General features: G+C 47.9%; 7 protein-coding genes across 7 annotated transcripts; 4 read left to right on the top strand and 3 right to left on the bottom strand.

Moving 5' to 3' along the window:
* Positions 1-443: 443 nt before the first annotated feature.
* On the bottom strand, positions 444-3,996 carry CNBC0460 (hypothetical protein; the record flags this gene model as incomplete). Its single annotated transcript, XM_771459.1, has 4 exons — positions 444-1,219; positions 1,350-1,514; positions 1,581-3,529; positions 3,578-3,996. The coding sequence occupies 4 exons, from the start codon at positions 3,994-3,996 to the stop codon at positions 444-446; spliced, it is 3,309 nt and encodes a 1,102-aa protein (XP_776552.1).
* Positions 3,997-4,257: 261 nt separating this feature from the next.
* On the top strand, positions 4,258-5,818 carry CNBC0470 (hypothetical protein; the record flags this gene model as incomplete). The annotated part of the gene is made up of 5 exons (XM_771460.1): positions 4,258-4,408; positions 4,459-4,653; positions 4,697-5,346; positions 5,398-5,614; positions 5,673-5,818. The coding sequence occupies 5 exons, from the start codon at positions 4,258-4,260 to the stop codon at positions 5,816-5,818; spliced, it is 1,359 nt and encodes a 452-aa protein (XP_776553.1).
* A 117-nt stretch (positions 5,819-5,935) lies between these two features.
* Positions 5,936-10,179, bottom strand: CNBC0480 (hypothetical protein; the record flags this gene model as incomplete). The annotated part of the gene is made up of 11 exons (XM_771461.1): positions 5,936-6,058; positions 6,121-6,230; positions 6,288-6,375; positions 6,436-6,550; positions 6,602-7,404; positions 7,458-7,889; positions 7,942-8,109; positions 8,163-8,334; positions 8,389-9,627; positions 9,674-9,821; positions 9,921-10,179. The coding sequence occupies 11 exons, from the start codon at positions 10,177-10,179 to the stop codon at positions 5,936-5,938; spliced, it is 3,657 nt and encodes a 1,218-aa protein (XP_776554.1).
* A 2,254-nt stretch (positions 10,180-12,433) lies between these two features.
* On the top strand, positions 12,434-13,612 carry CNBC0490 (hypothetical protein; the record flags this gene model as incomplete). Its single annotated transcript, XM_771462.1, has 5 exons — positions 12,434-12,545; positions 12,615-12,830; positions 12,881-13,021; positions 13,073-13,267; positions 13,317-13,612. 5 exons carry the CDS (start codon positions 12,434-12,436, stop codon positions 13,610-13,612), a joined length of 960 nt encoding a protein of 319 aa, XP_776555.1.
* A 253-nt stretch (positions 13,613-13,865) lies between these two features.
* Positions 13,866-14,705, bottom strand: CNBC0500 (hypothetical protein; the record flags this gene model as incomplete). Its single annotated transcript, XM_771463.1, has 4 exons — positions 13,866-14,096; positions 14,149-14,316; positions 14,370-14,541; positions 14,596-14,705. The coding sequence occupies 4 exons, from the start codon at positions 14,703-14,705 to the stop codon at positions 13,866-13,868; spliced, it is 681 nt and encodes a 226-aa protein (XP_776556.1).
* Positions 14,706-20,268: 5,563 nt separating this feature from the next.
* Positions 20,269-22,352, top strand: CNBC0510 (hypothetical protein; the record flags this gene model as incomplete). Its single annotated transcript, XM_771464.1, has 8 exons — positions 20,269-20,474; positions 20,528-20,677; positions 20,726-20,830; positions 20,882-21,060; positions 21,108-21,172; positions 21,217-21,403; positions 21,450-21,994; positions 22,050-22,352. The coding sequence occupies 8 exons, from the start codon at positions 20,269-20,271 to the stop codon at positions 22,350-22,352; spliced, it is 1,740 nt and encodes a 579-aa protein (XP_776557.1).
* A 595-nt stretch (positions 22,353-22,947) lies between these two features.
* Positions 22,948-24,809, top strand: CNBC0520 (hypothetical protein; the record flags this gene model as incomplete). The annotated part of the gene is made up of 9 exons (XM_771465.1): positions 22,948-23,113; positions 23,189-23,380; positions 23,431-23,715; positions 23,770-23,838; positions 23,890-24,260; positions 24,319-24,390; positions 24,449-24,523; positions 24,589-24,675; positions 24,741-24,809. The coding sequence occupies 9 exons, from the start codon at positions 22,948-22,950 to the stop codon at positions 24,807-24,809; spliced, it is 1,386 nt and encodes a 461-aa protein (XP_776558.1).
* Between the last annotated feature and the right edge of the window lie 421 nt (positions 24,810-25,230).

The following is a 25,230-nucleotide window of genomic DNA, read 5'->3' on the forward strand; positions in this document are numbered from 1 at the left end:
GTTTAAAGCAGAATATATCGTTTCGTAGGTTTCGCAGGAACAATTTTCACTAATCTTAGCTGAACAGACCAGAAAGAAGTCTTCGTATGCACCAGTCTTCACGGCTGTACGCTCAGTTCCTTTCTGAATCATACTTAACTATTCAGCGCACTCTCAGGGCAGCAACCTTAGCCATGGTGATTTCATTTTCAGGTGGCCCCTTCATTACTTTGGAGAACAAAAAGAAAAGGCATTGTTAATCAGACAAGGGAAGCCTAATGCCCTATGCGGTAATCTCGAATGACGGTCTGATGAAGGAGAATATAACGGAGCAGTTCAGTTTCAAGACACTTAAAACAGTAAAATATGCAATGTAATTCATGCAAAAGTGCCAAAAAAAAAACACCAAAAACACCGAGAGCTAAAAACAATCGGCACGAGGAACATGTCATCTGTAGATATTACTAATCATCGACACTCAATAATCCCATCCTCTTGCCAGGCTTAGCAACCACCAACGGGCTTTTAAACTCTGCTGTTGTCCCAGGCTTATTACTGTCGGGCGGGCCGAACCGCAAGAGAATACGATTATTGTCGTAGCTATTACGATGATATCCCACCCCAGCCCCCGATCTTGCTGTTGATGGTTCTGGGGAAGAGGAGGAAATAACGGAAACGGGAAGGTGCGAGACAATGGGATAGATGAGGAGCTGCACTCTCTTCAAAGATTCTTCGAGAATTACTTGGAGTCTTTCTTTGAACTCTGCATGTTCGACAGGGATTCTGGAAACGAGGTTCGAAGTGTGATCGGGTTGGTTGGCAATGAGGTTGAGGAAGGACAGGTCGAGGACGGATTGGAGGAGGGATTCGGGGCCTTGAGAAGGTTGGGTAAATGGTCTGGGGGTTCGAGATTGTGAGTCTTCTTTCTCCTCCTTTCCCCCTTTTCCCGTGCTCTCTTCCTCTTCTTTTCTCTCTTCTTGCTCCTCCTCCGTTTTCTCTCCCTTATCCTCCGTCTTTCCCTCTTTTTCTTCCGGCTTTCCTTCCTCCACCTCCATCGGCTCATTCTTTTCTCCCTCTCCCTCCCAAATCAACATCCTCTCCCATCCCTTCAACTCCCTCACCTCTTGTACAAAACCCTTTACCAAATCGTCTACCACATCCCCTTTCCATTTCTCTTCTTCACTTTTACCAGACATGGGCGCGTAGGATGCAGGAAGAGAAGGGGGTGGGATACCAAGTGCTTTCGAAGCGTCACAAAGTGATTGAAGTGCGACCATGATTTCCCCAGACGGAGTTGTTGGATATGCCCCTAGCGAAACCATACCTTTTGTTCAGTGACAGCCAGAGGCGATAGAATGGGAAAAACGTACCTTGCCAATTAGCCCTAATCTCCTGCGGACCTCTATACTCGCTGAACAATGGATCAAGCTTCCTGAGCGCTTCACGAATGGCGGCTGTCTTCCATTTTTTTGTAGATTTGGTATGAACCTGAAGTAGAGCGGATACAATGTTCTCGCCCTTGTAGGTGGTAGTGTCTGCATGTAAGAAAAAAAAGAGTGATGAGAAATGAGTAAAAAGAATCGAGGGGAAAAATTACTCACCTTGAAGATCCACTCCGGAGAGGTCTTGTAAAAACATGCTCCTCTTCGCAAGATGCAACGCCACCCGTCCTACATACACCTCTCCTTCCACCTCCTTTTCCCTCAGTTTCCCTTGATTTCCTTCCCCATCCTCAGCTGCAGCCGCCGAAATCATCTCTTCAACACTACCAAGCATCTTATCCAGCTTCTTCACCAACTCATCCAGCGTTCCTTTGACCTTTTCTCCATAAGCTTTGTAAAGTTCTTCCGGGAGACCCTTCCCAGCAGAGGGAGAAGAGGCAGGGGAGGGGTGCGCGACATTATCATGTTGTATGCTCTTCGCACTCGCTTCGAGGGAAGAGAGGGTTTCGTCCAGGACCGATGTTCGACGGGCTATACGTTTCTGGATGGTAGCACGGAAGGTCACGAAGGGATCGGTTTTGTTTAAATTTGTGGCTGTGCTGGTGGATAGAGGTGGATCCGATAATAAGGACGCGGATGAAAGAGTGAATGAGGTGTTCTCGAATGGTAAAGCAAGATCGGTGAACAATAATCCTTCAGGGTGTTCCTCGTCGTCCTGTCTGTACACCTTTTCCACCCCCTCTTTTACAAGACGGTCGACATCGTTGACTACATTCGAAAGCTTCTCATCCCAAATAGCCTTGATCCGGCGACTCCATTCTTCCTCCAGCTCGTCCTGAATTATCCTCTCCTTTTCTCCGGAGGTTGCCGTCTGCGTCTGCTTTTGCTTCTCCAGGAGGTCAATAAGGGATCCTCTCACATGCCATATGTCTGATACACTCTTCAGATCTTCCAGCCAGCTAGGCAAGGCATCTTTCAAAACTCCCACGCATTCGGCCTGCCAAGTCCTTAGCGTTTCAGACAGGTGTGGTGGCGCAGAGGGGGTGATAAAGGGGGTAAAGCCTGTGATCTCGGTTGGCAAATGTCTAAGGAGGATTTGAGAGGCTGGGAGGTGAGATAAAATCTCAGGTGTCGATACAGGTGGCCGAGAGAGTGCGGAAGTAGAGGTAGCAGGGGGCATGGGGAGTGAGATGGAGACGAGTCGAGAGGCGCGGCGTTGACTTGTGTTGGCAGCGGCGCTAGAACCAGAGTTACGTCTATGAGGCATAGGATGAGATGTGGTGGTGGTGGCAGTTGGGATAGCTTCGCCCTTCTGAACAAGACGGATCATCTCATCGAGCATGCTCTCACCATTCTCATTTGCCTTCCCGTTGCCCTCTGTATCTTTGCGCTTATCAAAGATAAGACGGGCAGCGGAAGCTGTCTCAAGCATACAGCGTAAAGCATCAAGAAGGGTACGAGTGATGCTTTCTCGGATGGCAGTAGGCGGTTGCGCACGAGAGCCTGCTCTGGGGCGTGTTTTGTTTGACGTTTGGGGAGACGAAGGATGGTGAAGGATCTCTCGAAGGGCTTTGCTTCGTTGAGAAAGAAGAAGTGTGAGAGCCTCAGATAATGGCAGGTTATCGAGAAGGATAACAGACAATAGTGCCTCGCACGTCGTTCGAGGCTCTGCCTTTTCCCATACCCGCAAAGACGACGAAGCTCGTTGTGAGATCTGGTTCCTGAGGGGTGCAATGTTTTCCCATTGTTTCTGCATCAGGGGAAGATACAGCCGGCTGGCATCTTCAGGCATGTTCGCAAGGCCTTCCTTGACTACACGTGCGATAAGCCACAGGAATGCTGAGTTGAGGTAAGACCCATGAGAGAGATAGGCGTATAGCGCTTCGGGAGCGTCAAGTAATAGCTTCATGTGGGATGCCACAGGAAGCATTTGAACGAATTCTTCACCTTGGCTTTGAATTGAGGCATTCTCTGCGTCGTTTTCAGCAGCAGGTTCCGGGTTCTGGCATGACTGAACTATTTGTTTGAGGTTTTCTGAAAGACGGAGGGAAGAAGATCGAAGGGAGGTGATTTGAGTAGCAGATGTCAAGAGGTCTCGGTATCGTGCTCTGATGAAGATGTTAGCTTCCGTATAAGCAAATCATGCAAGAACTTACCCAACCATCGCTCGAAGTTCTGACTGTTTATTGAGCGCTTCGCTCCTCATCTTCGCTTCCACTCGTTTCACCTCGCGCACCGGCAACCGTCTAAACACCTCGTCTGGTTCAATATCGGCCCAGTCTTCTTTGCTATCCGCGCTTTTCTCGTTTGTCTCTTTCTGTTTGCGCTTTCGTCCCGGTCCGCTGGCACGTCCTAACACAGTCCCTGTGGAAGTGCCAGCGACGCTCGGAGCAATACTCGGAGTGTACGAGCTCTTACTAGATAGATGCTTATCAAACTCAGGGATAGATGGCGGTGGGATGGAATATGATGGTACATGGTTGGAAAGAAAGGATGATGATGGGGACTGAGGTAGAGGGAAGCCGGGGGCGGATGGGTAGTGTACCGGACCAGCGGAGGAACGTCTAGTTGACATTGCAGTATCGTTGCAACGGAATATTTCCGGATTATCCGTAAATGAGGTGTAGATAGACGCCCTGAGGGCGAATGATATGTGTTTGGCGAGAAAAAGTATGGAGTTTTGGTTTGGAAAGAGAGAATAGCCTGGCAGATCTCGTTACGTGGATGGCCCGTCAGAGCGACCGTGGGAAAACTGCAAGTCAAAACAGTAACGGTGATGCCTCCATTTCCTTTGTCAAGTTATCTATACTTCTATAAACGCTAACTAGGACCGCAAATGGCGATAGTAGAGGAGATAGACCCCGACGCTGGAGGCTCAGGATACATTGGGAGCTCCCTGGAAGAGCTCCTGCAGGGCCTTGTCAAGCTCTCGAAAGATCTTGCGCTGCCTGATACCCTTGTGTCAGGCTTCATGAAGCAAGTGGATGGTGAGTCATGTATTCTAATTGTTCTGTGCAGCAGCTAAAATACCTTTAAGAACTTGGGCTGAAGCCTTATAAAATTAAATCTCTGCAAATTGTCAAAGAAATGGCGCCAAAAATCAAAGAAATCGAAACGGATTGGGGCTGGGACGAAGTATCGACCGATAACCAGATCAGAATACTTGGAAATATCATAAGACTACATGGTATCGACTCCTGGTCATCCACAGAGATGTGCAACAGTATAAATGGTAAGTCTGGAAAATAATGATAAGGCGTCACTAATCTTTGCAGACATCTCGCCTCATCTACCCTCTTCTCTCCCATTGAACCTCCTCCCCACTCTTCGCCCGTACTTTGCACCCCACCCCTCCCTTTCCTCTGCTTCGAGACCCCTCAAAACTCCAACTGGAGGTAAAGATGCCAACATGGATATGCATGAGATCCAACCCTTCAAATCAGCTGCTGGCTGGGGCGCACACAACATCCTCCGTTGGTGTGCCTCCAGACTGACCCCAGGCGAGGTGGAGAAGAACCTTGGCCTGGTACTTCCTCCTACATTGGTTATGATGGATGATTACGAGCCCTCTTGGAGGGAAACTGGAGCGGCTGTGCTGGAAAGCTGGGTGTTCAAGCTTGACTCAGCCGTCTTGCGCCGCATGGGACTTGATGCGCTCCTGCTCAAATCACTCATTCACACCCTCTCCCTCCATCCTAACCCACCAGTGTACAAGGTGTTACCCATAACCCTCCATCTCATTGAGCATACCAATCTTCCTGATCAAAAACGGACTGAACTATACGGAGAGATCATGGAAAAACATTTTGTCCAAGGCTGGGTGTATGCACCATCTGGCATTGAGGGTAAAGTATCGGTGGGTCTAGCAAAAGAGTTGATAATCATGTGCGATCTCCTCGGACCTGGTATTGTACGTTGGCTCAAGGTAATTAGATTCCTTCTCCTTTTTTCTTTCCATACTGACGTTCAATGCCAGAGTATCATTCCCCATCTTCTCGATCCAATCCAGTACCCGCCTACGCCGCCCGTCATTCCACATTATAATTCTAACCTCACCGCATTATTGCATCTCATGCGTACAATAAGGTCTACGGAGAGGTTATCTAGATGGAGAGGGCAGGTACTGAACATTTTAAGTAGATTATGGGCGCAATGTCAAGAAAGGAAAGGGGTTGAAGATACAGAAGGGGAAGGTAAGTGTCATATTCGACTTGAACTTTTTGATATAAAAACGCTGAGCAGCCTTTGAAGCAATGCTCAAGCCATTAGAAGACCTTATCAAAGAGTTATTTAAAGAGATTGCTCTCCAAACACCCTCGGTGACCGAAGTCGAATACCCTCAGCTTCTCTCTATTTCCATTACGATGTTCAAAGATCTCATTGCGGCATCAACATAGAGCAACATTACAGTGTCCATTTTATCTTCCTGTTGTATCCGATTACAAGAACAATATTAATGCAATGCATGTGGACTTCGTTCCGCCATCAATGAAAGAACTTTGCGCTTCTTTAATCTACTCCTTGCTCCTCGATAACGGCGGGTATCTGCAGAACTTGTCGGAAACGGATGTGACCGCATAATCACCAGGCAATGAGCTGGAAATCGCATAATTACTGTCCATGATATCCGTTATAGTCTGCAAAAAATACGAAAGCTATCAGCGTAAAGCACATTTCAAATATAGTGAATACAACGCACTTGAGTTTCGACAACCTTGTGCTTTGAACCAATCTGTTCACTGCGGGTATACGTAAAGGAGAAAGGTGCAGTACCCGTAAAGTGCACACGGAACACAGCGGGCTCGTCGCCTGATAACACAATTAGCTCGAACGATTGACGAAATGTATCAAGAAATACACACTCACCTTCTCTCAAATCATTTTCACCTGAGGTAATTCTTGCAGAAGGCAACGCGTGAACGGTTCGTACCATCCCTTCAACCTGGCGCTTGCACTGAATATCACCTACATCAGCCTCCAATCACACATCTGATCATCTTTGTGGAATGCTCACTCGATCACCCCTAAGTGCAACAGATTTGACCTCAAATTTGCCTGCCTTCTCTGCAAATCTCGAGAACCTGGACGCCGAACTGGTGACCTTGTGATCCTTGCCTTTCCACGCATATCTACACCCAGCGATTAGCATAAACGTATCAAAAAGAAGCACAAACACTAACTCAATAGTCCAGGGCGCTTTACCCTGTAACAAGAAATCCAAACTATCACCCACACACAAATCTTCCTTCTCATCCACCGGCACGATCCTCGCACTTTCCACAACCTCCACCACACTTCTCAATTCATCCGTTTCCCCCGATACCCACTCACAGCCACTCACATCTTCCACCTTGATAATTGTCACTTCATATCTCCCAATGTCCTCCAGAACTTGTGGGAGAGAAACTGTCCATTCGGGATTGGCAGTGGTGACACTGTGCGTGGTGATGGAGGTGGAAGCGGGTTTACGCACAGATAGGCTAAGGATCCAGGGGCCCTGACCCTTGAGTAAGATCTTTGCATCCGTTTCAAGAGTAGAGTCGAGACAGAGCGCTCGACTACTATGCTTCACAAAGCTTGCACTAGGTCGGCCAAACACCTCATGCTCCAGAGTGATGGACACATCCGTCTTGGGATAGTTGCCATCGGCAAGAGACAAAAAGTCGTACCGATGAGATCCAGGTTCTGTAGAGAGATGAAGGATACCAATCTCCTGAGCACTCTTGAGGACATGCCTGGAAGTACGTCCACCAGACGTGTGACGGTATCCGAGCTCGAAAGGCGCTTGACCCGCGAACTTGAGGGCGGCTTGATCTTCTTGCCCGGCACAAAGACCTCTGTGCTGGTACACATTCCCGGAACCAGTAACGACGTGGGAAATCAGGCCGGATGCTTGAAGACTGACCACAGGGTGTGGCTTGAAGTCTATCTCGAAAGAAGAGTCTCCAGACAAAACAGTGCCAGGGCAATGAGAGTCCTTGACCTATCGAAAGTCTGTCAGTTATAACTCTACATATTTTCAAGACCACAATATACCTTGACAAGTCGATAAACTCCCTTATCCTTCAAGCTCAATTCGCTATTCGGGTCCCTCACTTTGAGAGTAAACTCCTTTCCATCACTCGAGTAAGTCACATCCCATGGCGCCTCCCCAGTCAACCTCAGAGGTACTTTCACGATCTCTCCCTGAGTCACCACGGCCTTTCCTGTCTTTGCCATCCTACCCGTTGGCTTCTCCCTCTTTATATCCACCTCAACGCCGGGGTTCGTCAACTTGCGAATACAACCATTACCATCCTCGATAGCCAAGAGGGCGATATTAAGTTTACCCGAAGCACCAGAAGTGGATGAGAGTGTAGATGGAACGGGGACAGACAGGCGCGATCGGCCAAGGGAAAGGGGAAGGGTGGTATTGGATGAGTGGGTTGAGTAGGAGGTGAGGTATGTGAGTTTAAGAGGTGCGATGCCCTGTTACACGCCATAAGTAATTTTCAGACGTTCGTATTGACAAACAACTCACCCTAGCATCAATGTCAATGTCAACCACATCCCCAGAGCAAGAGTAGAGAGTCCTTCTCCTGGAATTTCCAACAATCTCAACATTGGCCAACGGATGCACAGTCTGCTGAATCGGCTCTTTATCCACGGCGACCTTTTTGTACTTCCCATCGCTCAATGCCGTAAAGGTCTTTATCAATCCGTTAGCTTTCCGTAGACAGCACCCGAAGATAAAGAACCCACATAGGTGTAGATACCTTCCTGCTCAGGACGGAGAACGATGGATCCGTAGTGTGACTGAAACATCTGACTTAGAATCTTGGCTCGTCCGCCCTTTCGCTGTTCGGTGTAATCCAGCTTGAAAGGCGGGGAACCTGTAAAGTCAAATGAGGCTGTCGCACCAACATCCATCGCACTTGATGGCACGTTATTAGCTTCAGACCCTACATATTATCGGAGAAAAATATACCATTCGTGTAAAGTCTCGACGCTCATGTCCATACTAGGTAAGGGCACCATTTGCACCTCACACTTGCTAGGCTCCATCACTTCACCCGCACAAGGACCTTCAATGCCCATTAAGCTGTATATTCCAGGTTCGCTCACAGATAGGTGCTCTCTCTTGTTCTTGACAGCAAACTTCTTATCGGAGGATTTGCCGTCCGGGGAAGTATACCTGTAGGTGAGCTCAATTGGCTCTTCAAGCTGTTGACTGCTGACAAGGACCTCGAGAGGGAGGGAGATAGTTTGGTTTTGGAGGAGTTGGTATGGTGCCTGACAGTTAAACTTGATAGAAGGCCGAGGGATGACATTGTAGATCTGTCGAGTAGCGTAACCGGATGGCGTGTAGGTGTTGTGCAAGGAATCATGAACGGTTGTAAGGGATAAAGTATGTGTTCCCGGGACGTTGTGCGTGACTCGAAGAGGAACAGTGTGAGTCTTCGATACGCGATCCCGTCTGACAAGCGCAAGATCATCAATAGGTGCGACCTCGTCATCGATACCTTCAATAAACCCATTCTCAGACTTGTCTTTGCTTTTCTTTTCCCATCCAACCCTGAGAGGGGAAACACCACGAGCTTGAAAGTACACCATCTCTTCATCTCCTACACATCGAAGCTCAGCAGACTTGGGTTTCTCGGGTTTGTGGACTACTTTGCCCCTGTGCTCTTCAACAAATTTACCACCAGTGGGGCACTCAATGATGACGGCTTCACGCCTGGGAGTGATGTGAAATTTATCACCCTTCTTGTCCATGACATTTGAAAGAGTGATGACGCTAGGTTTGTTAACAGTAAGGAAGAGGATGTTTTCTGATGGAGCGAGATTGCGAGGGACGAGAGACATAGAATCGTGTGGTTTGACAGAAGGAAGAGTAGAGGGGTCAATATCCTTGGGGTGACCAACAACTCTTCCACCGGACTGAAGGACAAGTGCCGAAAGAGGGTCGATCTCGGGCTCTAGCTCGAGCTCTCCATCCTCATCATCGTCTCCATCTGTAATGCGTAATCTCGGAGGACGAGTGGGCAACCGCTTCATTGAACTCCCGTATACTTTCTCAACAGTGGTATGGCCCGTATCGAGAGATCGTATTTTATATGAAACCTGTTCGGGAATTGAATTGTTGAAGATGACAGGAATGTATAAAGGCTGAGGGGCGTCCGGCGGTATACAGTATGTGAGAGATAACGGATTAAGAGTTGCGGTACTGAACACTAGTCAATATCTGATCCATTATTTAAGAGATAGCCTACCTGTAAGGAAGAAGACGGATCTTATGTACACCTTCGATATGAGGTGGCTCATACCATCTTCTGAGCGCATAGAACCAATTCCAATACCAGTTCCCTCCTAACGCTGCCGTCCCAACAATGTTGACATAACCCAACATCCTACTGGGTTCTACCAAAAACCAGCAAATTGTGTTCACACCCAGACTCAGTGCTCCAATGATCCCCAGCTGCTTCCAGCTGGGGGATAACAAGGGTATTCTCAGCATACCGACCGCCCACATCATACCAACTTCTGCTAATGTCCACGCTAGGACTGATTCTGCACCGCTTATCCGCAATGAACTCGACCATGATGGATCGGGATCAGTGATAAATATTGGAAGGAAGGTGTCCCAGAGTTTGGTTATTTCTATGAGACCGAAAATTGCGGCAACGAAGAGGCGTTGTTCGGAGGGTTCGAGGAGGTTTGTCGGGATGACGGGTGGTGGTGCTGGGATTATAACTGTTGCTGGCCGTGGTGCGGCCATTGGGGTTGATGGCGCAGAGGGATGCCGTATGGGCGTCCCTAACTTTGGGGGCATTCTTTAAAAGCACTGGAGGTTGTGAAAGTCGAGAGTCTGTCGTCATTTCTAAAACGTGAAGTGGGACTTCTTCTCTCACATCCGCGGAGACAAGAAGTCCTCATGGTGGCGGTCGCCGATTTTCTATGTACCACTATTATTATATGGGCGACCGCGAATGTAGACCATCACCGTAATAAATGATCTTCGTACGCCTTGCTTGTTCTTGTAAAGCGGAAATTGATACACTTTGCAAGTAAAAATCAGGGGAACGTCCTCATAAGAGAAGCACAGGATGCGCCGGGTCAGGAGCAAGGTCAAACGGTGTCTTTATTGAGGGAGTCGAGGAGTTCACAATTCAATTAATGCTTGACAGTATTAAGGAGTCGGCGACGAAAACATTCTTCACGAAGAGCATTAGATGCCCTTGAATAAAGACAACGACTTGTTGGTTTTTAATCAATTGCGCGAAGCAGCTGCGCAAGAGCCTAGGGTACCACGAGAAGTGAGTTGTCTCACCTTCAAAGCGTGGTGACTGGTGGTTAAAGAGGCTACGACGGACGCCAGCATTGAGCACGTGCTGCAATGTAAACAATCTCTTGCCTTGTCAGGCTCCATTTGCTTATCAGTTCGACTTCAAGTATATCTGGCTTAATGAGAACCAGATTCGAAACCGCATATCAGAATTCCTTCTGGCTCCTCAATCATTTCCCAACTTTATCTTGCGCCGCCGTCTCTTCCCTCTAACAGGTATCAAGCTCCAGCTTCGTTAAAATGCGATTGTTCGTCCCAGATTCCCTACGCAATGTTGCCCCAGAATTTTATCTCTTCCCCAACTTCGTCGGAAAAGCCCGAGACTAGTGTTTGTCTTGGACGACAGCGCCGTAAAGTATCTGCTTATCATGCGTGACCACCACCTTGAGGAAGGTTAGGACAATTGGAAGATCAATATGGGCAAGAGCGAATTAGTCAGAGCTTTCGAGCACTTGTGACGTTAAGGAGGCCCCGTATCCTCGAAGATTTCTGCCATGAGGGCGACATCAATAAAAGTCTCTTTCCTTGTCCTATATCTGTTGGCAAGGTGAGTGGCTTTGTTTGCGCCGCTATGTGATCAAAATGATATGATTTGGTCTACCCAGATTTCACTATAGCGGAACCCTTTGTATACTCAGATGTCCTTTTTACCTCCTTCAAAACGGCCAGGACTGGTACCATATCCCGCTCTGTGTGTCATGCCAGTCAGGAGCGATTCAACTTCTTTCCCCCGACCTCCGGTTGACTGCTTTGATAGGAATTGGGAAACGGTCATGCAGACTTCTCGGTCATCAGATGATCTCTACAATATGATTTTTGCCTAAGTCATATGCGACTGTCTAATGGTCCGTTTTCATAGTTTATCATCTTTATCACTAATGACAAACATCGCTCCCCATTGGCGGGCTCTTGTTGCCCAGCATCGTCATCGTCAAAAGTCACACTAACTTTCTACGCTCAGCATCATTGCCTATTGCTCGACTCAGCCTCTAGGCGCATCCTCAACCATCGCCGCAGCATCTCCATCGGCATCTTTCTCACCATAGCCGAGGCCCCCCTCCTTCTTGCCTGATCAAGATTCCAGCACACACGCTATATCATTCCCAGCTTCCCCATTCTCGCACACGGCGGTGTCTGGGCTACGGAAACGGAGTTAGATAAGCCAAAAGCCTGGGAAAATGACAGCCTTCGCCATTCGTCACGCGCCTTACTTTGGTGCCTTCGCGCGTGAGAAATCACACCGACCCTTTTCACTTTCGAACTCTTCCTTGTTCAGTGTCTTGCATCTTTGAAAATACGCATTATGAAACGCTTATGCTACCGCAGGCGGATAACCACGGAAGAGAGGATTCTGTAGATACCCATCATGAGGAAGTTTGGAGGAATAGCTGACGATATAGAGAGCGATGGCGGATAACGTCGCAGGGAGAAGTTGATGGTAAAAGTCACACCAAGCCATACTCCCAGCTACTGTTGGCATCGCCTCCCAACTAACGCTGCAGACCGTCACAAGACTGCCCACTGCTCTCTGCTGCCCAGAAACAGTATAAGAAACGCCCACCCAGGTTGTAAAATTGTTCTTCAGACTCTCTTCTTCCATTCCCAACCTTTACGCTTTTCACAGCTCTCGACCTTCTTATACCTCTTACAGCTCTCACAGCCCTAGTTAACCTATTATTCTCACATAATGTCTAACTCCACGGAAGACCTTAGCTCCTTCTTCTTTTCCACTGTCACCGTAGCTCCGGATAGCACGGCCGCTCCCTCCGACGTCTTCTTCGTCCCTGCTCAGGTTCAAAGTGAGTCATCTCTCTTTCGTCAACACCTTCTTCCACTTTCGTTTCTCACTGACATCTGTCTTCACACAGACACTGAGTTCAACATCCAGCCCTGGTCCATCTCCTCCACTAACGAAGCTCTTGCCACCGAGCCCCAGACCGAGTTCAACCTTGGCCTACATGCTCAGGTCGGTGATGGCTTTGGTTTCAACACCTACTCTATTAATTTGCTTGGCAATGAAAACGACGTCGACTCTGCTGGTCAGGTCGCCGCTCAGCCATACATCCTTTCTACTCAGTCTACTTGTAAGTATACTCTCGCCCTGTTTGGTGGTCGCATATTTACAAAAGTATAGGCTCCAATTTTGGTCAGGATACCAATGCCATTCCCGACTCTAACGTGAACGCCTTCGCTACTCCCCTCGTCAACCAGACCAACATCAACACTGCTGGTCAGGTTGACATCCAGCAACTGTTCCAAATTGGCCAGTCTGTTGGTAAGCCAGGCGTATTTCTTGTTTTGCAGCTTGATACTGACTGAACCTCAGGATTGCAAGGCGAATATCTCTGGAACTTTATTTGCTCCTCTTTCCAGAATGCACAATCCGTTATTCCTGTTGAACAGATTGTTTCCGAGCAAGTTGACTGCCAACTACCGGCCAACGACGGTAATATCAACACCAATGAGCCTCAGGAACTGGTCTGCCAGGAGAACATGGATGAGTTTATCGGGTGGGATTTCAGTAAGTCATTCAGCCTTTTTGATGCACAATGCTTATTTTGTTTCCTCAGACATATCCCTGGCCGATGCCACTGTCCCTTCTGTGGTCCCCGCCACCCCTGCTCCTCAGACTCACTTGACCGTTCCCTCCAGCCCAGTCATTTCCAAGACTCCCAAAACGCCCAGTAAGCCCAGGAAAAAGTCTAGCAGTCCTCAGGCCTGCAAAACTCCTTCCAAGACACATTTCAAAACCCTTGCCAAGAAAGGTTCCATTAAAGATGAGTTTCTCCTTTCTACCGGTCCCAAGGTCCGTCTGGCTATTTCTTGCCACGGTTGCCGCGAGGCTAGGAAGCCTGTATGTATTTAGTCCTTTCGTCCATTTTGCACCATTCGCTGACTGAGAATGTTTCTTGTAGTGCGATAGCGTTTACCAATTCAAGTGCCAACGGTGTGTCAAACACCATTTTTGTTGCAGTTGGCCGGAGACTGGGCGTGGCATCAAACTCGGCAAGAAACAGAGGGACGATTTCATCCAATTCATCTTGACGCGAGGAGAAAAGCTTGGACAGCAGGACGATACGACAATGACTGTGGACCCCGTAAACGGTCGGCCAAACACCTCATGCTCCAGAGTGATGGACACATCCGTCTTGGGATACCATCGGCAAGAGACAAAAAGTCGTACAGATGAGATCCAGGTTCTGTAGAGAGATGAAGGATACCAATCTCCTGAACACTCTTAAGGACATGCCTGGAAGTACGTCCACCAGACGTGTGACGGTATCCGAGTTCGAAAGGCGCTTGACCCGCGAGTAGGAGGTGAGGTATGTGAGTTTAAGAGGTGCGATGCCCTGTTACACGCCATAAGTGATTTTCAGACGTTCGTATTGACAGACAACTCACCCTAGCATCAATGTCAATGTCAACCACATCCCCAGAGCAAGCGTAGAGAGTCCTTCTCCTGGAATTTCCAACCATCTCAACATTGGCCAACGGATGCACAGTCTGTTGAATCGGCTCTTTATCCACGGCGACCTTTTTGTACTTCCCATCGCTCAATGCCGTAAAGGTCTTTATCAATCCGTTAGCTTTCCGTAGATAGCACCCGAAGATAAAGAACCCACATAGGTGTAGATACCTTCCTGCTCAGGACGGAGAACGATGGATCCGTAGTGTGACTGAAACATCTGACTTAGAATCTTGGCTCGTCCGCCCTTTCGCTGTTCGGTGTAATCCAGCTTGAAAGGCGGGGAACCTGTAAAGTCAAATGAGGCTGTCGCACCAACATCCATCGCACTTGATGGCACGTTATTAGCTTCAGACCCTACATATTATCGGAGAAAAATGTACCATTCGTGTAAAGTCTCAACGCTCATGTCCATACTAGGTAAGGGCACCATCTGCACCTCACACTTGCTAGGCTCCATCACTTCACCCGCACAAGGACCTTCAATGCCCATTAAGCTGTATATTCCAGGTTCGCTCACAGATAGGTGCTCTCTCTTGTTCTTGACAGCAAACTTCTTATCGGAGGATTTGCCGTCCGGGGAAGTATATCTGTAGGTGAACGATGCATCAGCCACGGATCCTGCTGCCAGTGGGCAGAGAGCGGCCGCGGTGTCAAGTTGGGCAGCAAGCAGAGGAATCAATTCATCAAATTGACCTTGACCATGGGGGAAAAGCTTGGACAACGAGACGAGACGACTCGTACTGTGGATCCTTTAAAGCCGACCTTGCCCGCCAGGTACCTCTTGACGGAGTTCGTTTAGTCTAGTGTAGTAGTAGTAGCTAACTAGCTTCTTAATTAGATAGATGTCTACGTGAATTTTTTTTCCGGTCAGACTCTATACCATATATCAATTTTCTCTTTTGTAACTTTCTGGTCTTTCTCATCACTATCTAGTACACTGCTCTCCGAGTCTGTTTGTACGAAGGTGCTGAGTAAAGACCAGTTCAACAAGGCTCCTCTCCTGTTCCAGAACCTGACTGTTCTATCTGGGCTGAGGATGCGGAATACGAAATGCTCGATGTTCTCAACGTCCTGTCAACAGGTGGATCTCTTTCTCAGCCTGGCGCCTCGACAGCATCTAATATCCGTCCCTCAGGCTGAAACACAACTGGAGAATAAGAAAGATTCGGCCATAGAAGCTTTTTGGGAGGAGTATATCAACTTCGACTTGTAGACCTGGAGGCACAGGGAAATGGACTTTAGAATTGATAGAAAACAGGACATTTGGTCATAGGCGGAGCAGCATTGGTAGTATAATTATCTTATAATAGCTTTTGGTTTCGATGGTTTGGATGTTAGACTGATCTTCGCTCAACTGCAGTTTGTTGTCGATCCAATTCCTGCGGGACTTACCTATATGACCCGGTCAATGGGGTTACACCATTCGCTCCTGAGCTGCTGAAACTTAGCAGCGCACTCAGTAAGAACGATTGCGGTTGGCGCCCAGATAGCGTACTACTCCGGCCAGATGAGTGCGGCACTTGTCGACTGGGGCGAACCGAGTGCCTTTTTTTGGACACTACGTATGATGGTACTCTCGTATAATATCGCAACGACTACCGCGCGGACGTGTCCAAATTTCGTCGAAAAATAGAAAATGCGAAATGCGATTTTGAAACTGTGAAATGCGAGGTGGCGCAAGTGCAAAATGCACTTCTGTAAATGGGAAGGGCAACGGAAATGGTCTGAGCGACAGCTGATCCTGATGCGCCACCGACCCTATTAATCAATTCAATCCATCACTCATCAGTGATGATCAGTGGATTGATCAATGCCCAACGTTTCAAACTCCTTTTTGTTTCCTTGTTAAATTCTTCGTTACCATCATCATCGCGGATATTGTCGTCGCTGTCGTCAGAAGAGGGCAACAAGCAAAGAGGTGAGAAACGTCTTGGTTAGAGAAGGATGGTACAGAAAGTCGAATGGACAAGAAGCTAAGGCGACAAAATATCTGTGATCTATGAAAAGGTCAGCGGATGTGGATGAGTCGGAGATGCGTGCAGTGCTGAAAGTGATGTTGATGGGGTGTTGCGCCGTGGCTTGGCTTGATGATAGCATGATGACCCTTTTCCGTGCAGTGATCCGATCAACTCAAAGGCGACCCCATTATGGTCGAAGGTGTTCCGATCAGCTCAAAGAGACAGTTGGAGTTGTCAAAAGTAACAATATAAAACGCATTTTTGGAGATGTTGAGAGCTGTTTCGCACTTTTCAAATCACATTTCGCATTTTCTATTTTTCGACGAAATCTGGACACGCCCGCGCTGTACTCGTTCCCTTCGACATCAACCAACCACACTTCGTCCCGAATGTGATGATCGTCGATGCTCTCTCCAAAATAGGGGAAAGAGATGAACTTGACGCTCTGCGGATGGATGCTCAAGGCCAATTCTACGAAACTGAGTTGGAAGCCAGCCACGCTTACTTTCTTTACTGCTCTTCCTTTTTTGTGTGTTCGAGAAGCATACCGAGATGTCTCAAGTATGATAATTATGACCTGTCACGTCAACCATTTGCGGGACGACCTTGGTCCCATTTGGATGCTGTTAAACATTATAAAGGAAAAGAGGTAAGCTTAATTCAAGACATCAAACGGATCCAATATCTGATTTGTTGCGATGTCTTTTTTAGGCAGCGAAAATCGCAAAAGATGGCCGTGCCCCATCTACATCTTCACGCAAATCCCAACCCAAAGGCATATCTGATAAGTCTGATTGCTCCGAATCAACGGATAAGGGGACGACCACACCGGATTTCATGTTCAGAGTTCTTAGAGACGGTGTTGTCGAAAAATTCTGCGCTGTAGGAGAACTGAAATTACGCACTAAGTCGGAGAGTCAGTCGATCTGGTATCTCAGCACCGCCTTCGCCGTGTTCGAATGCCAACTGGGCTTTACCATTGTTGACTGGAGCTTTTGTCTGTTAGCGATGATGGAGGATGAACACGGCAGGTGGGATGCTGTGGTCTTGGAAGCAAATGATAAAGCTGTGAAGAAATTCCACTCTCAATATGGAGATGTCCTTTCGGCCAACGACCTGGATAATCTTGAAGAGGTCTGGAGCGATATGCCCAATAGCTGTCTACTGAAATCTGGGAAATCGATCAAGAGGCTAGAGATCGCTTTGAGGGTACCATTTTGCTCATAATTGCATTGCGGCAGCGACATCGAATTTTTCTCCGATCTCCCCACAATCATCGAACAACAGTCCTTTACCTCTCGGCATTCCAGACGAGAACCACGTCCATGTGGACGGTCATGCCAAAGAAGCGGTCATCTTTGACGGAGTTAGTCTACCTGCTTAATTAGATAGATGACAAGTGTCTTTTTCGGTCAGACTCTATACCATATATTATTTTTCCTTTTCGTAACTTTCTGGTCTTTCCTCATCACGGCAGCAGGACGAGACGACAGTGACCGTGGACCCCGTATAAAGGAGCTAGGATTGCCTGTCAACAATGTCTTGCAACGCGGCCCGTCATCTTCCTTTCCTATTTCTTCACTTCCCGGCCTTATCACATCTTCTTCTGCATACTCTAGCCTGGAAACACTCGCCCTCCAAACTCCTGATGCCACCGACCTGCAAGCAACCGACTCGTCATCAACAGCAAATGTCGATTCCTCTTCTCCTGTCCCAGCAGCTCCGGCATCCGACTGTAGCGATCTTTATGACGCTTTGATTCAAGGCAACTGTATGTTTGCAGCCGAATACCAAATTCCAGCCCCACAATGTAAAATTGGACAACCTGAAATCGATCAGGAATCGTCATTCGAGGAATATATGGACTTCAATCGGTTGGTGATTGTGGCAGTACCAGGCCAGTGATAGATAGAACCAAGGTCATTTTATAGATTGTAGATATGGTAGCTGCCGTTCCCTCTTGATAAATTTTGCGACTTATAATAATGCATTAGTCGATATTCTGCATTCTACACTTTAGCGATGTTAACATTCTTGGGACATTGCTGCAGATCATCATCTGATCTTCCGCTACAGTAACAGTAGGGAGTCATTTGTGAGTCATTATAGCAAAGCTAAATGAACCGCGTAACTGAGTATAGTGTCACAAACCTTGCAAGCTCAGCGATCAGCTCCGCCGTACAAACATGACCAGGAAAGGTTAACGAAAACATGGCTGTCAAGCGGATTTTGAGCGCTTGGGCGGGGACGTTTGGGCGTCCCCTTTCGCGATCTGCCAAATACCATGAACTCATGCTTGTCAGTTATCCCGTCAACTCCAGATCTCATATGTCAGGTATAGTACAAGTAAGCTACGTAAAAAGCCGTCAAAACTTCTGCGTTGCCCTCTGAGTTTAAAGGGCACACCATCGTGCACATTGACTTCTGCAGGCCAGTCACTCGTTGACCAAACAAGAAGGTAACAAGCATCTTTGGCCGGACTTACAGTTCACCATGCGTGGAGGGTCGCTGTTTGGGCATGAACAAACAGGCAGACAACAAACGACAAGTCACGAAGAGGATAAGCATTAAGTTGAGCGCTGGGGATTCAGGTATGATTGAATGCTTTGTGCCTAGTGGCTGAAAGCTTGAGGCATATGCACAGAGAACAATGTATAGGTTGGAGCATTTAGATGTACAGTGTAGCGTCAAGGGTGGATTAGTCCCAACCACGAGGACTCCCCTGGCTATCGGGATTATACCCTCCCGTAGGGATGGTGGTTATGTGGCGGAAAGGGTGTTGCAGTAGGTGTAGTATACAGCAGTAGGTAGGTGTATTAGTAGGCTGGCATACACTAGTAGGTACCGGGGTATAGGTGTAGCTATATGTAGGGTGAACAGCTATGTGAGGTCTGCCTAGTAGTACTGGGTGTAGCCTTATGGCTCGGCATGGATGGTGCTCTATGAGCTAGCTACGTATACGATATGCTCCGCTCCTTCCGTGGTTGAGAGTCCCATTACAATCCTAATCCTAATCCGCATTACAACTCTCTTCCTCCTCGCTCCTCCTATCCCTTACGTAATACCCAACTCCTGTACCGAACGACGCAACCACATGTAGCACTACAACAGGCATAGGCGACCAGAAGTATACAGGGAAGAGTGAGTGAGAAGTGGTAAGAAATGATCGATCGTCGCTGACGACTCGGACAGTTAAATCGCGTTCGGCCTCCACCTCTGTTCCTGAATTACCTGTCTTAAGGTGTCTCAGTTCCTGTCTCGATATCTCTTTTGTCTTTTTGTTCGTGAAACGCTCTTTCCATCTCTGCAAACCTTGTCACCCTACATCCATCATCCCCCAGCCATGGACAGCTCCACGGCACCCTCCGCCTCCCCATCCCCACCTATTTAAGTCCTTCTTCCCTATCGAGTACCTTGTTCCTCGCCCTCCTCCACGGGCGGCCGCAATCGGCACGCAGTATTTCGCAAGTATTGACGCGTCGAAAGGAGTCATGATTGGCATAGAAAGCGTCCATCCCTCAACGCGCTACACATTCGCCCATCTGCCCATCAAAAGCAAACAACGCCTCCGCCACCAGGGCACGGAAGGCACAAGTGGCCAATGCCGATCGGTGACATTCTCGAAGAGGATTCTTTTGTCGATGAGACATTGCCCTCCATCTTTCCTCCCGGCAAACAGGAGGAACGAGCGGGACCAAAGTTGACAATGCTGGGAAGATCAATACGCCCGCAGGTCGAGCTGCCTTGCCTGAAATGGGATCTGTAATCAGGTACTTGAATGGGGTTCAAAAAACTCTATACCCAGCCTTGAGGAAGAATTCCCCAACAATGCTCAATACTATCCGACCTGCTGATGGCCGATGTCTCCGTGGATCAATTGAAATTACAAATCATTCGTCCGTTGTTTGGTTAGCATCGGTAAACAGCGTGCACTTCAAGACGTGCGCCAGCTTGAAATCCTTCTTAAACCCAGCTGTTGCCTCGATCTGAACATGTCTTCCCACCAATTTTTATATTCCTCCCCGCCTTTGCAACGGCTCGGCATTTACTGCCTAACCTCGCTCTTTACGTATCTTATTAGTAGTAATCCCATCCATGCTCCTCTTTCTCTTTCTCTTCCTCTCTTCCCTTATTTTTGTCCACTCGGTTGCCATTACTCGAACTAATAGCAGTGGTTGCTCCAAGACTATACTGGGTTTCACTGCAACTGGATACGAGACTAATAATGGAGCGTGCCGTTTTACCGTAAGGTATGGCAAAGCTGACCGATGGGCCGACTCCGTGCTTGCTACGGACTACAGGTAAGTCAGAGTTTCAAGAACAATGGCGATTCGGCGCTGATGGTCCTTTGCAGCAATCAGACTTTTGCATCTCTCCCACCCTCCTGTCCCCAAGACGCTGGGACCTATGTTACTGGTAGCAGCCAGTCGGAAGACTGTCTATTTGCAACGGTATATATGCCTCAAGGCGATGCACCTACTGGCGGCTGGCCCACTTTTGTCTGGTATGTCGGGTCAAGACCGGAAAGACAATTGAGCTAATAATTATGCAGGATTCACGGTGGTTCCTTCGTCGAGGGCGGCGCCTCCGGCCCAGGTCTGGATGGTTCTAACCTTGCTGTCAAGGGTGACATGATTGTCGTTGTTCTACAGTACCGGTACATCCCATTTCCTCCTACATGCTTTAGCCCAATTAACGATACTTTTAGTCTTGGTGTCCTCGGTTTCATTCCTCCCACTTCCGTTAACACTACCGACGATCCCAACCTCGGTTTGAAGGACGTCATCCTTGGCTTGAAATCTATCAACCAGTATATCGAGTATGCTGGTGGTAACCGAGCAGAAGTCACTATTGGTGGACAAAGTTCTGGTGCTGGTTTGATTCGAGGTGAGTGGAATCTTGATAGGGTAGAACAATAGCTAATTGATGAACAGCTCTTTGGGGTGCACCTGCTGCGGCTGGCTTGTTCAGGGCAGCCATTCTTCAGTCCGACCCAATGGTATGTTACTCTCTTTATTAGCCACCCTCGACTAACAAGATCAGTCTTACGGCTTCGCGAGTCACGATATCACCACCAACATCCAAACGGCCTTCTACTCCGCATCCCCCATGTCGTCTTGCTCTACTATCGAATGTTTGCGGGAGATCCATGTGTCTACTCTGATTGCCGCTCAGGATACCATTGTCGCTACTGTCCCTTATACCATCTGGGGTGTACCCTTCAGCGAACGTAAGTCGGGATCACAGCCATCCTACCAAGGCTAACTTCGCGCTAGCTATTCGACCTACATGGGGCACCGCTAGTCTTCCCGTCGATCCCACCTCCTCGTTATTCAATTCGCCCTCTGATCTGACATTCACTCCCAACTCCCTGCCTCTTCTCATCACTACTGTCAAGAACGAAGGTGGCTCCTCCATTTCCTCCATCTTTCCCACTCACGTCCCTCTGTCAAATGACACATACTATGCTACAGCCGCTGCTCTCGTCGGCACTGACCGTGCTGAAGCCCTTGTTTCCAGTCCTTATTATGCTCTTCCCAGCGCCAACTCTTCAGACAGCTATGGCCCCGATGGAGATACCTTCCGTGAGACGTTTGAGCGTGCTGTAACTGACGGGACTTGGAAGTGCCCAAATAGGGATGTTGCTCTCAAGTGGAAAGAAGCCGGCGGAAAGGTTTGGGTTGGGGAATGGAGGCAAGGAGTGAGCTATCCTGACAATGACTCGGGTTACTGTCAAAAGACTGGGGTTGTTTGCCATGAGGACGACATTTACCCAACTTTCGATACCGCTTCTTCAGCTTCTACCAACACTTCAGACTTTGTAAGTCACCCTTAACTGTGTCTCTGCAGAAGGGTAAAGCTAATATATAAAACAGGAGGATAGCATTCTCTCGCACTGGGTGGCATTCATCACTAGTCTTGATCCCAACCCTTCCTCATCATCCACCAAACGCGCTTGCACCATTCCCACTCAATCTTCTCATAGTTCACACTACTCTTATGATACTCACGATTCTCACGGCCACGGATCCAACTGGTGGAAACGCTCCTCTACTCATTGGGAAGAATATAGCTCTCAGACGGACGTATATCCTCTTGGAGGTGATGGCGAAATCAGTCTTTGCCCCAGTGGATTCTGGGGCGTCGAATCCAAATATGATTGGCAGTTATACGGGTAGGCCCAGGTGATTCATTGCTCCGACTCTGTAGTTTGCGTAGGGAGTGTTGTAGAATGGTAGTAATAGTGCTGTGTAATTGCGGAGGGAAATGGACAGTACTCTAGACGATGTTGACGATGATGATATCTTGTTATGCATGTTAATATGGTGCCATAAAGAAAAAATAAGAGCAGGGCTGTGTTGTTTGTCCTACGTATCTTAGGGTCTTGGTAGGCCGCAGCTTGAAGACCGCCCGGTGCGCAGCTTGATAAGATTGTTCCGGGTTAATCATTCCGTTGATTATCAGTGCATCAAATTACTGACTTCTGAGTTTGAAAGAACTTCCGATTTTCAAACTCTGCGACCATTATTGAATGCCGGACGCCAGTATAAAGTTCAAGGAGACAATGTCCCTATGTCGACTTACTGACAAGAGAGATGGATGCAGCATGACGCACTTCACTTTTTTCCTGACTCTCGACACCAACCCCGTTCTCTTTCCACCACACAACGTTCACCTATCCATCTCCTGGCTCAACAGACATGCCATCGAATAATTATTAACACTCACTATCGTATTCACGCCATTCTATAATCGCCAACGTAACCATTCATAATGAGGGCAGCTCTCGTTTTGTTCCTCGCCGTTGGGCTCCTCCCCTCTGCTCTCGCCGCATCTTCTCTTCCTTCGCAAGTGTTATCACATGGTCCCACCACATTGGTCAGCGGATTACCAGGGTTTACTGTGCTTGATAATGTTTGGTACAGGAATCGCACTTTTTGTAAGCTCTTGATTTTTAGAAGGCGTTATTATCAGGTGAGAGGGATGATCGGGCTGACTTAATCGATCATCATAGATGTATTGGAGGATGAGAGTGAAATACCGCAGACCGATCGGCTTTTGACTCTCTCTCGCTCCAACTCTGGAACTCAGAGTGTGGAGAGGGTGAACTGGAAGGAGATGGTGTTCTATGATGGTGAAGATGGCAGTCCGAAGGAGGCTCAGGCGAAGCCGGATGTGGAAATTAAAGAACTGCATGGCATTACCTGTAGGCAACGTGTACATTCTTATTGTTTAAGTTAAATCTGACATACATAGTATTTTTCAACGATGGATGGGATGGCAAGTGGTCAGGCTACAAGTGGCTATACCACATGGTAGCCGAAGCTCTGTTAGGGAGTCTGAGCGTCCTATCATCCGTGCCACCTCTTCCGACGTCCATCCAATCACAAGGTCAAGACCAAGGTCAGGATACGAGGCAGGGTTTGGTGACATATGGTGGTGATGGAGAATTGCCGGACAGACTGGTAATTGCTTGGGACTATAATTGGGATGCCCGATATGGGTTGCCGAGAGCAGTGGCGGAGGCTTTATTTGGTGATGGTCAGTCGAAACAAAATCTGTTGAACCCTCGATCCAATGCTCATTTTCTCTTAGACAAATTGATCGAACCGGAGGAATGGACTCAAATGACTAGCCAAGATACGTGGATCTACTTTGAGAGAGGTATGTGAACATCCCCCACAGCTCGTCTGCCTATCGCTAATTCAACTCAAGTTCTCCTTGTGGATCGCAACACCGCCCATAGACACAACCTTCTCGCGCGTCAATGGTTCAAAATGGCCGTTGACGCATATAGACTCGCCTCTTCGCCATCCTTCTTCTTCCCGACCCGCCACGCCCTTCTATCACATTACGGTATTCGCACATACACCCGCTCGGCGCCCGGTTTACGATTAAGTGGGAAAAAGCCCAAGATCGTCTATGTCGATCGGCAGCGGACGCAGAGAAAATTCGATGTGGAAGTACACACGCAGCTGTTGAAGCAGTTGAAGAATATTGAAAAGGCTAAAAAGGCGGTGGTTGTGGATGCTGTATTGGAGGATCTGGAGAAGAAGGAGCAGTTTGAAATGTTTTCGGATGCTGATGTGAGTATGTTTGTGAATACTGGCTTTTGTTTTGCTCACCAAATTCCTGTAACTGTAGATCATTCTTGGCATTCACGGGAATGGGTTGGCGCATGAATTATGGATGCCCGAAGGCGGTATCATCATTGAAGTAAATCTCACACGCATCTCAGAAAAGACAACCAACCCTGACCCATCATTATCCATAGATCTTGCCTCCTCCCACTTTCCAGTACGACTACGCTCCTGTCAGTGCGGTATTGGGCCACATGCACATTATCTGGGTATGTCTCCACTCCCAGATCAATACGGCCGAGCAGGGCTAATTCAAACCTTTGTGATAATCCAGCAATACGATAAAATATACCCTCGCTATAAGTGGATACCCGAAAATAGGAAAAACGAAACTCTTATCCACGATGGATCACCTATCCCTGTACGCTTTTTTCATTCCATCATATACGAAGTGCTTTTTGCTGACGAGACGATTACCCTGATCAGCTTGATGTTGATCCTTTTACAAAGCTAGTTGAAGCTCTTGTTGACAGCATGTCATTCTCGTACCATTAGTCATCGTTGCTCTGATTTTTATGTGTTGTCTTTGGGAATTTGTGGTATAATGATATTTTTGGGTTCTATTCGGATCTCTGGACTTTTCGGGAATGGACTGTATGCCATGCAACTTGTATGTGCTCTATGTTTCTTGATCTGACTTTCTCTTCTCATCCTTCTTGACTTCTTTCTTCTTTTCCTTGCTCGGCTTAGGTAAGAACTTCTCAAAAAGTTTGATGGCTGCCTACTCTGAAGGTCAACACTTCAACCATTTGCCCAATCTAATCTCTTCCTCCCTATTCGTCTGGTTCTCTCTTTCTGCTACAGTCACTGCCAGTAAAAATGTATAATACTTCAACTCACATAAACTGGCTTCTTATTCTTCACTTTGCCTTTTGAGTCGAGTACATCTTCATTTTCAATTATGCAATACATCGTG

The sequence above is a fragment of the Cryptococcus neoformans genome, chromosome 3, assembly GCF_000149385.1.
Source record: "Cryptococcus neoformans var. neoformans B-3501A chromosome 3, whole genome shotgun sequence".
In the NCBI taxonomy this organism is placed as follows: domain Eukaryota; kingdom Fungi; phylum Basidiomycota; class Tremellomycetes; order Tremellales; family Cryptococcaceae; genus Cryptococcus; species Cryptococcus deneoformans.